Genomic DNA, 10,774 nt, shown 5'->3' with positions numbered 1-10,774 from the left:
ATAAACTCTAACTTACAAGTGTTCTGTACATCGAGATTTAAAAGAAAAACAAAATGGACGTTACGCTGGATCAACGGTGTGTCTCCATCTTCCTTTAAGTTAAAAAAATCAAAACCATACATCATCTCCGATATTTTTTTTTCAATTACATGTAAGTTATACAATGAATTTAAGTCATATAAATGAAAAACAACACGATACAATACATTAATCTCTGGAAAACAAATAAAATTTAAGTTGTTCTTTTCTGTAAATCCCTTATGAGACATCGCTTCGTCTCTGACGTTGCGAGTCAGACGGTTGAAGTATAAATCTATCGTAGAACCGCCTCGTGACATTCAATTCTTTGGTTGAGTAATCAATCGATTCAAACTTTAATTAACTAAAATAAGTATATCAACCAAAGAGAATTAAAGAAATAAATTATTTAAAAACACTATCGAATAAGAATTCTCTTGGCTACCGTAATTCTTCTTACTTTTTTCCCGTTCCACCCTCTGTACGTTTTTTTTTTATTTCTTCTTAATATGTTACTTAGGTTTTTAAGATAACCATAAATAATGGAGCACAGTAGAGATTTGCGCTGAACTAATGTCAGGGCGGTTATGTAGTGTGATTAGATAACAAACCCCAAGGGTAGTGTATATTGTTTCTTTTCGTTAACTTTCGAAGGAACTGTGTCGATTTGAAATAACACTGGAAAACATTTTTCAGAATTTAATCCCATTCTTCTATCTGTATTCTGGAGATTCTTTTAACATTTGTTAATGTGTGTGAAGAAATGTAATCCTCAAAATCAGCTCCCTAAATACTCAATAGGAATATCAATTTTGGTGAGTTCTTCAAAAGGCTTGAGACGATGGTTTCTTAGTGGAATGATTCCTATAGACATCAATTGAAAGATTTACGTAACTCAATATAGATTTTTTTTTATTCCTAAGCAGACTGATTAATCATTTAAGGGAAAAACTTAAAATAGATCTGAACCATAAGCACTTTTGGCAGGTTTATAGAACCTTATCTAGACTATATAGGTTTATCCTTTGAGTTTGTTTACTTGTTTGTAAATCTCTTCGAACCATGAACATTCATCGCCAATTATACAATTGAGTCAAATACCCTTCTTTGACTAGACAGTTAAACGCAACGAGATAAAGTTTCATTGTCCAACTAAAAAACAAGATGGGATGATCGCATCTATGGTATACAAAATTCAAAATACAAAGGACTACACTATTTTATGTATCAGTCAAAAGGAATGTTGCTAAATTGTGAATCTTATCTACTAAAGAGTTTCCATTTTTAACTAAATTAGCGTCCTAATGTGTATTTAACTTTCAGGTTGGTGTACTATGTATAAATACATGTCTGTAGGATTTTGTGACAACCGATGCAATGTGAACTATTTGTATCGATTATACAGAAACAATTGGTTAAAGCATATCCGTTTAGATTCAGAATGGCAGTCAAACGATTATGATTACATTACAGATGTCAATAACGTTCAGAACCGTACATGACACATCGAATATACCAGTAATTCTAGATTCAATTGTAATGCAAAGTTCGTCCAAAAAGCCATTTTGTTTAATTAAAGATTCTTCTTTGTGGTAATTCCTTCTGGGATTACGTAATGTGAAGATGGCCGTTGACTTAAAATCTTAGGACAAAATTGATCATCCCTTGTTCCCGAACCTCGGAAACGTCATTCAGAATTAGAAGTTTGAATAATGATGTTATGGAGCAATTACTACAGAACAAAACAAGACACTTAATATGCTAATGGAAAGAAAATCAGATTCTGCGTTGCAAAGCCAATATTCTTTATTCCAGGAAGAAACACTGAAACGAAGGATAGAGCAGGTGCCCGCCTGGCGGCGCCTCGGATGTCTAGTTTAATTCTACGGGAATTCTACATCTAGATACTAACTGTATTTTAACATAGACGTAAAGACTCACAACAGAAAGCACAATCGTCGTAATTGAATAAAGCGAATTAGTCTTGATCAAATTTCACATTCTCTAACTAGTTAGAAGCAAAATTGGAAATCACAGAAAACAATTTGGGCTGCTTGGTTTTGCTAATATCCAAGCTCAATATTGGCAGGGCTACATGTTACAGAGTTTATAGCGAGATTGATTAACAAGATAAGGTCCACCAAAGTTATACTTCGACAACATTCTCTGAAAAGGGAATCTATGGCAGACTAGGTCTCTTTTTGGCTTTACGGTCTTAGCCAATCAAAACCATTGATTGGAGAACTCTATGATCCGTCTTAAATCGTCGTTCAGTAATGATATTATTGAAATACCAAAGGACCCCCGATCTGACTGTGCTACATTGACCCTCGACGGATCCCTATCAATAACGCTACGCAGTGCTGTCCAGAACCCTCAGTCTTTGTATTCAAGATATCATGGCTGTTCTTCATTAAGGCTCAACAGATCAAGTTAGACCCAATCAATTAGAAAAAAAACGTGGACACCTCATTTTTCTGGTTGTATTGTGGGGGAAGTAACGCTGCAATTTCTTCTTTTTTCAATAACACTGACTTCGTGATTTATTAAGGTTTCGTTCAATTAAATAAGCTTTCAATGATCTATTCAACCAAACCAAATTGCCGAGAACCTTATACTTTCTGGTTACACCGAGTAAAGAGTTAAAAATGCAAAATTAGATTCCCCAAACTATGTATGTTTTGAGGTCGTACGACTTGAAAATCAATAACATTGTTTACATATATGAAGTACAATTTTTTAAAATTAAGTATAGTGAGAAATCGATATTGTATTAAAATGACAAAAAATAAAAAAATTCAGAAGAGTAAATTGCAAATACTCTCTCTCTCTCTCTCTCTCTCTCTCTCTCTCTCTCTCTCTCTCTCTCTCTCTCTCTCTCTCTCCAAATATGAATATCATGATAAGAACTACTATCAAGTAAAAGAAAAATTATCCAAATTAATTTTATCACAATAGAAAACAAAGTCATGTTAATCTATGATGAAACATGCCCTGATACTTTGAAAAGAGATACGACAGAACATTATGATGACAACATTTAATTTATTATCAAACTTTGCAAGGTTAAAAGACCCTGCGATGTTTGGGTTGAGGTTTATTGGGGGATTCTGTCTGTTTAACGGGCGTTTCATTGTTTTCCAGGTAGTTTATTTATCAACTGTAGTGCAGATCCTCAATGCCATAACTCTTCGGGTTCGCGAGAGGAGGAAAACCATCCTTCTCATTGAAATAGAATATTAAACTACATCACGTATAGACATAAATGACAATAACAAGGGGTCCAGCCGGGATTTATGATGATTACCTTGTTGGTTCTAATAAATACATGCTCACAGAACGAGCTCGTTCTCTACAAATCGTTAGGGGAATGACCGTTTATACAAATAACGCAGTCTGTCCCAGAAAAATAAACTGAGGACAGTTTGTGGACCAAGCCTTAGGAACTGTGGACCCCATCCTTTGTAGAAGCCCCAGAGTCCCTCCGTTTGGAATATCTGAACGAAACAGTTTGACACGCCAGTGTACGTTAGACCTTTTCCTTTCGAACACACGCCTTGGTTATACATACGGGTAGCTACAACGTCGAAGGGTGTCATAAACAATGTGTTCGTTATGGCACTGGCCAGCGTTGCTAATAATGCATTGCGTCCATCATCTGGATCGAAGTACTGTAATAAAAAGGTTGTCAACCTTTGAGAATGGTTGTCTCACCAAAAGTTCGATTAAGCATCAATTGTTTTGAACGTGCGTTAATGTTAAAGGACATTGCTCCTACGTTTACTTGCATTTTATGGACACCTATATTACATATAAATTGGTCTCAATTTATTTATGCTGTGTACAACTACTCACTTTCTTACCAATGATGTACTGCCTAGTGAACGAAAACGTGGTCAGCTGAACGGCGGAGCCAATCATTACCTTTATCACTGACGCGTGTGCACCGCGCCACATACCGGTTATACCGGAAGTCCGATAGATGCTCAGAAGGCCGTGGCTCATACTCTCGTGAGCATGCTGATACCCTACTGCTATGTCTTGAACCGCCTTGGACTGAAGGTGCGTTTTTACCTGGAAATGTATATTAATGATTGCTCTTTTTGTTCACAGAGTTTTGCTACATGCATATCCTTTGATATTAACTTGTGTGTTTTTCATGTATCACCTGTAAGATGCTTAACACATACATCTTTATACATCGTACGTATTTGACAAACATTTTTAAGTTTAAAAGTTTTAAATTTTAGTGTGTTGCAAAGTGCATAAAAAAGTATTTATTTTTTCAAAACAGTACTTAACATTAAAAAAGTAAATGAGATTATTGTTTTTAAAACAGAAATTACAAAAATAAACCAAAAACAAAAGGAAAAACAATATATTAAAGATGTTTAAAATTATGCTACATTAATTTGTTACATTCAATTCTTCAACATGTTATGTATATATATCCTACTACATCTCTATTCTGAAAATAAAATGGTTAAAATCTTACAAAAACCCCCAGAGAGATACAGCTACACTGGTCTGACAAAGCAAAAGTAAGAAAAAACGATGAACAAAGAAACCCACCAGGTAGAACGGACTCCCCACCCACGTGGCTAGACCCCCGGCCACTGCGCTGGCTGCGATGTTCCTGGGGATGGAGTACTCGCCGGTGGGTGTGGTAGTGTAACCAAGGTTGGTCAGAATCTGGAACGTCCCCAGTCTGAGACCGTTCATCGTCATCTGGTACCATAGTCCCGGGATTAGTCCTTTCTGGACGCCGGTAAGTCCTTCGCTCTTGGCGATCGTGTACAGACCATGCAGTGCGTTCCTAGTGCAGTACCCTTGTATTTTATTCAGCAGTTTATTTGTGTATACGTTTAATGAGAGTCTATTTAAGGTCTATAGCGTATGTCAAGAATCTATCATTAACTGTGCCAGGTCTGTATTACAGACCGGGATAAGATAACATACGCATGCAGCAGGTGTGGAGATAAATATTTCATTACCTATACACAATGGTGGCCTGTCCTCTTGCTTTCAGCTCACCTTGGAGCTGCATCCGGATTTTCACAACTTCTAGGGGATTGGTAAAAATGCAAGCTCCACAGCCCGCCAATCCGGCCAGGAAAAACTCCACACAGTAACTGCTAGTCATGTCGCCATGTCTGTGATAAAGGAAACGGACCGATTGGCGATCGCCAATCTGGATTTTGACTTGTGGTAGAGTTTGGTATCAGGGTCGCATATGTAATGACATGAAAGGCGACAAAGCGAATATAAAGTTATATCGCCGGAAAGTATTTCATTGTGATTATCATTGCAGGTTCTCATTGAATGACCAACAAGTTAGAGTAATTGGTCAAATTTATTGATCATATTTTGTCCTCTTTTTTTGGTAGGGGGTCTTCATTAAACAAATATTCCAATACATGTAAAAGGACGAAGAAATAAATTTTGATTTAAAGCGTGTAAGTATCGTTGTAGCTGTTACTTAAATTTCAATCATAAAGTTCATTGTTAGTCAGAATGTTACAAGTTTCGAAAACTTAAGTGTAACTATAAGTAACTGTATTCATTTCAAAATTTTCATTGTTTAGCTACATAATTTGTTAAATACTAACAAATATATTCACTTTGAATTGGATAATGTCCGTTAGCATTAACATGTTATACTATGTAATTCACTGTACAATTTCAGTTGTTAACTTTTTAAAAATAACATTACTTTTTTCTATGCCATTTATTTCAACATTTTGCAAGCATACTACTATGCTACATACATGTTTATGTTAAAATTTACATGTCACTATTAATATATATTTACATCTACCGAGTATAATTCCCTCTTTGTTTTCTTACGGAAACTTAAAGTTAATTCATACATGTAGCCCTATATAGAAACAGCCAGATTGAAATCTATACGACCTGTTTATCAATTGGTCCGAACCTACAGCGACCTAGGAAAATTATGGACTGCACGAAATAACCATGGTGATGTCAGACTAAAAGTCTCACAGGAGACAATTTGGCTAGCTGTTTCTTTTAGCTAACATACTGATGTACATTAACAGTAATTTAATGAATTTAAATTACTTTAACAATCAATTTATTTTGTTTAAAAAATGTAAATATAAACGAAAAAATGCTTGTTTTGATGATTCATGCGGGTTACGAAGGTAATGATCATTGCAGAAAAAAAAATTACATTACCCGCGTTAGCGGGTTATGTATTTTTCTGCAATGTCGCCACCCTCATATACCGCATGAATCAGCAAAGAAAAAATGCGTTTCAAAGATGGCATATTTTGTCGGCTTTACTTAATAACAATAACCTGCCCATAGTTACATCCATTCTAACAAACGCAGACATTACACACTTAGGGACAGAATTTAAAACAATCTTTGAGTATTATCCATGGTGGAATATGATATCACCCTATTGTGACGTACTTCCTATCGAAATAAAGAATAAAATCAGGTAAAATATCATAATGTTTCTTAACCTAGTGCAATGGGTAAGAACGTAAACTAAGAATTGTAATTAAGTCATGAGTTGTTATCCCGTTTGGGTTTTTATAATTTTTCCAAATTTTTTTAAAACATTCTCTGGTCAAATTCATGTATTGTTAAATATCAAAATTATAAATCGATGAAAATATTTTGATATTATTAATAATGTACTTATCTATATCAGTATTGACAGGTGTCCCATACCACATTAAACATACTCTCGTGTCTCGATAAAATACATTTCATTGAGTATACCACATGTATGGGTTTAAACACATTGACAAGACTCTTTAAAGATTATTATAAAATCTACCTTCTTGAAGAAACAACTCTGACTAAGAACTCGGAAACAAACGGTTTATTTAATATGAATTACAGGTTAGAAGAGCGGGTAGGTGACCTCCTCGAACTCTCTATGGCCATCCCAGCAGTGGTGATTCTGTTCGTCACACTTATTGATGACTGGTTTGTGGGTGTGTCTGTCCAGGGCTAACTCTAGGTAATGGCTGTGGCTCTCCTCTTGGCTTCCCTCGGACGGTGACGTCTGGACACGAACCAGGACGTTTTTGTTGATGAGGTCCTCCCAGTCGCTGGCTGAAACAAAGAACTCGTGGTCGTGAGGTCCCGGGGGGTCAGTCTGTGATGGATTCAGTCTGAACTGGAGGTCTGGTTTTACGGTGTCGTGTTTGCCTTGGACCGTTGGCGCTTGGTAGAGTGTAGACATGGACGACATGTGATTCATCATTTCCAGCAAGGCGTCGGCTTCTTTCCCAACGCTGTCTCCCTCTCTATGGAGAGGGTAGATCGGCCATCTTTGTCTCACGACACCAACTCCAGGAATGTTTGGTAGGATGGTCTGAATTCCAGAAGCCATTACACGGTGTATGGAACCACTGGGGTCAAGAACGCCTACTTCCTGTCCAGCTGTGTTTCCAAAGAACTCAGACGGAGTCTGGTAGAACTGAGAAGGAGAAATACCATTGTAAGCTAGATGGGCATTGTGCGCATCTCCAGTGCGGCCATTTTCTGTAACCATGGTTTCATTCTTCATTTCAAGTTTGTATGGGTTCCATGAGTGCAATGGGTTCAGATAAATTATCTCCAAGGGTATGGCGTAGGTAAATTTTTCTGTCGTAGACGTGCAGTTGGTTTTTAGTGTACCGACAGTTTTGCACGACCTTAAAGTGATTGAAGCGACTCTATTCTGGTGAGTCTGGGCAACCCACAAGTTGTTGTCGGAAAATCCCCTTTGGTTAAACTGCATCCCGTGGTGGAGTCGGTACTCGCGGTGGTATCGCGCCGTGTTTTCCCGTCGTTCATGTCCAAGATCGGCATAAAGTGCCGTTTCGTTGAATTCAGTGTCCTGTTGGCCACCGCGATAATTGTTTGCCCCCGGAACCTGGTGCATAAGGTTATCAAGTACTCCTCTAGCATAGGCTTTATCCTCAAACATTCCGTACCCCTCCCGCTGATTAAATGTCGCCCTGTGTGGTTCAGCGGCAACGGTAAACCTGGCCTCGTCGGTACGAGTGTATGTTGACATATTGTATTTTCTTGACATTCTAAAAGCGATATCGTCAATGGGTTTGAAAACTTTGAGGTCTACATGATTCAGAGGATTACAAAGAATTCTATAGTTCCACTGGGCGTATCTAGGATTCCCATTCTCGTCAATATCCATTATTTTCTTAGGAAGGTAGGCTACATTTTGATGCTGGTCGCTCATTCCTGTGTAGGAGTTGAGTCTGACCTTGTCAACCAGAGCATCGTAACTTTCCGCGTCCAGATGGTGGGTCTCGCTATGGAAGGGTTCGTGAAGGTGGTTCGTGTTCCATTCCCAGTTACCTTCCAAATAACACAAGACCGGCTTGAAGAAATTCCCGTAGTTCCTGATAGTGTAATTTTGAAGCCTGAATGCACGGAAATATTCCTTCATTTCCGCTATTTGCTCGGGAACCGTGCTTTTTGCTAAAACAGATGGAGGTACTTGTGGATATGGGATTTTTTCTGTTACATGATACGCATTGGCGTGGTGGCTAGGCATTACTAGGGAGTAGTCATTATGTCGGGTTCGAAATTCAACGCCATTCAGAACAACGTTGACTTCCCCAAAGCCTATGACATCCTTGTAGTTAGGATGGGAATGTACAGCGCTGGTCGTCTCAGAGTTGTACGTATCCGTCCCTGTTGAAATACGCCTGACTTGTTTGATTCCTGAAGAAAAAAAATAGCATACTTATCTTGATAAGCATTATAACGATATTCTTCCAAATGTTTTTAATTAAAGCCAAAACACAATTTCCGAAATGATATTTTTACAGAGTTCTATTCTAATAGAATTGCAGGTTGACTTTATATGAAATCAGCATATATAAAGTAATGGTATCATATATATGTATGTATAACTCTTCCGAATAATCGGTGATTTAAACGACCAATCCGAATTACAACATTTTGCTCCAATGATATAAAGATTGACTGGTAATTCTATTCTTTCCGCGAAAAAATACCAGAAAAAGTTTCACTCTTTTATTTAAATGCGTTTGTTTTCTGATAATCAATAATTGTAGAATTATTCTTAATCTTTTCAATATGCAATTTAATTTTGACCAAGAAACAGTTTCTTCTTTGCATCATTCAAAACGTTGATATCACAAAAATAAAACAGTACAACTCTGTATTATCAAAATATACAAAGTCATGTCTCTTTAAAATAATATATATGTTATGAATATACCAAAAATTGCCGTTAATTATATAATATTTACTTTTCATAATCAATATAAGAGTGCCAACTGTCTTAAGTGATAAAAAGGAACAAGTAAAACAAGTTAGCATGTTCCGTCTGTAAGGCAAAACACACCAAGATCAGTGATTCTAATTTATACTCATGCATGGTCACTATTAATGACACCAAGGTGAATGATTTTAGCTCACCTGAGTCTCCGTCCGAGCGGATCCTCTCTTCCACGTAGAACTGCTGGGTTACCAATTGTTTCGTCAGATCTTTCATTATCTGCTCCATCTTCTGCAACCTTTGACTGGAGTCGGCGTTGCTAGTGGCAAAGCCTATCCACATCACACAAACAGCAATCAACAGCCTCATTTTGATCTACAAGAGAAGTCGTGCTTGTAAATACATCGATGTAACATTATAAAATGAATAGGTAAGTAATCAAATCATTAAAATGAAACTTTTGAATTTTAAGAATTTTTACTGAGCTGAATGGCCGGTCCAAAAAAATTTTGGCAATTAAAATAATATTTTAACTCGTGCCATACACTGGACGGAAGGAATCAAGACATACCTATAGAAGTCAGCCTTCGATCGCTAGTAGCTAAATCGAACTGCTGTCCGGGACAACTTGTGTATCGCTTTTATAAGCAGGTGAGACAGTTTTGATAATGCAAGTTCTTAGACCTAAAGGGAGATAAAGAGAAACAAAAGTGTTGAGGGGAGATTACCGCTCCATCTGTCCGCCAAATGGTAGATAAACCAATGATTATCTCCCCAGGAGTATATGTGCACTTTTATTTTGGTCCCTTTTTGTAGTTGGGATGTCACCTTGCTTTACCTTTACCTCTGAAGTCGACACTTATAGGTGAGTGCAAGTAAAATGCAGCTAGAGATCCAATGGTCCTCTGGGGATGGGAAGCAAGGCACAGACATGCAGCATTTCGATTTGAATTATTTTTTTTCATATTTTATATTTAAAGTTCCGTTAAGAAATGTCTTTTCATCCTTGGACAGACAAAGAACTAAGGAATATTCCCCATTCTCCTTAGATAATTATGAACATTTTCAAAATTATTTGAATTCGCCTGTTCATGGCTATATATTTGCATATCCATTGTTCTTTCCCATTGTAAGCCTATACAGAGGAACTGCAATTATTTTTCTATAATCGCAATTGCTCTGTCTGTATACTATGACGTCATAAAGGATACATTAAAGTCTGAATGCAATACCTAAATGTCTAGGTCTAGGCTAATACAGGGTATTTGCGAGTGGTAAAATGCAAATATAAGTAATAAACAACGATTATTTAGCGAACATGGCGTTATGAATAGCAATTGCTCTGCTGGCATATTTTCCATGATGCGCTAGCGCGCATCCTGGAATAATGCCAACAGAGCAATTGCTATTCATAACGCCATGTTTGCTAAATAACGTTGTTTATTTCTTAAATATGCACAGTCATTAACAGATAAAAGTATCATAATGTTGAAATGATAAGTATTTCAAACGGCTATAGAA

The 10,774-nt window shown here is 37.0% G+C and overlaps 2 protein-coding genes across 3 annotated transcripts; both read right to left on the bottom strand.

The window, feature by feature from the left end:
• Nucleotides 1–152: 152 nt before the first annotated feature.
• On the bottom strand, nucleotides 153–5,363 carry LOC128186643 (solute carrier family 25 member 35-like). Its single transcript, XM_052856478.1, has 4 exons — nucleotides 5,013–5,363; nucleotides 4,591–4,834; nucleotides 3,874–4,092; nucleotides 153–3,689 (listed from the first exon to the last, which is right to left on the bottom strand). The coding sequence occupies exons 1-4, from the start codon at nucleotides 5,159–5,161 to the stop codon at nucleotides 3,381–3,383; spliced, it is 921 nt and encodes a 306-aa protein (XP_052712438.1). The 5' UTR covers nucleotides 5,162–5,363; the 3' UTR covers nucleotides 153–3,380.
• Nucleotides 5,364–6,859: 1,496 nt separating this feature from the next.
• On the bottom strand, nucleotides 6,860–9,938 carry LOC128188352 (uncharacterized). 2 transcript variants are annotated; one of them, XM_052859340.1, is made up of 3 exons: nucleotides 9,825–9,938; nucleotides 9,454–9,628; nucleotides 6,860–8,730 (listed from the first exon to the last, which is right to left on the bottom strand). In XM_052859340.1, exons 2-3 carry the CDS (start codon nucleotides 9,620–9,622, stop codon nucleotides 6,896–6,898), a joined length of 2,004 nt encoding a protein of 667 aa, XP_052715300.1. In that variant the 5' UTR covers nucleotides 9,623–9,628; nucleotides 9,825–9,938; the 3' UTR covers nucleotides 6,860–6,895. The 2 variants fall into 2 exon arrangements, with proteins under 2 accessions (XP_052715300.1, XP_052715301.1); XM_052859341.1 differs by having other exon boundaries at nucleotides 9,829–9,845.
• Between the last annotated feature and the right edge of the window lie 836 nt (nucleotides 9,939–10,774).

The sequence above is a fragment of the Crassostrea angulata genome, chromosome 6, assembly GCF_025612915.1.
Source record: "Crassostrea angulata isolate pt1a10 chromosome 6, ASM2561291v2, whole genome shotgun sequence".
Taxonomy (NCBI): domain Eukaryota; kingdom Metazoa; phylum Mollusca; class Bivalvia; order Ostreida; family Ostreidae; genus Magallana; species Magallana angulata.
This window is presented reverse-complemented; position numbering and strand designations above follow the sequence as displayed.

Bases quoted from the DNA above. Each gene is read 5' to 3' on its own strand.
- LOC128186643 (XM_052856478.1), bottom strand. From the start codon at position 5,161: ATGACTAGCAGTTACTGTGTGGAGTTTTTCCTGGCCGGATTGGCGGGC. The intron at 4,835-5,012 runs GTAATGAAATAT...GTACTGCACTAG, and splicing joins CAGGCCACCATTGTGTATAG to GAACGCACTGCATGGTCTGT. The intron at 4,093-4,590 runs GTGGGTTTCTTT...ATACATTTCCAG, and splicing joins TGGGGAGTCCGTTCTACCTG to GTAAAAACGCACCTTCAGTC.
- LOC128188352 (XM_052859340.1), bottom strand. From the start codon at position 9,622: ATGAGGCTGTTGATTGCTGTTTGTGTGATGTGGATAGGCTTTGCCACT. The intron at 8,731-9,453 runs GTGAGCTAAAAT...TTTTTTCTTCAG, and splicing joins CCGCTCGGACGGAGACTCAG to GAATCAAACAAGTCAGGCGT.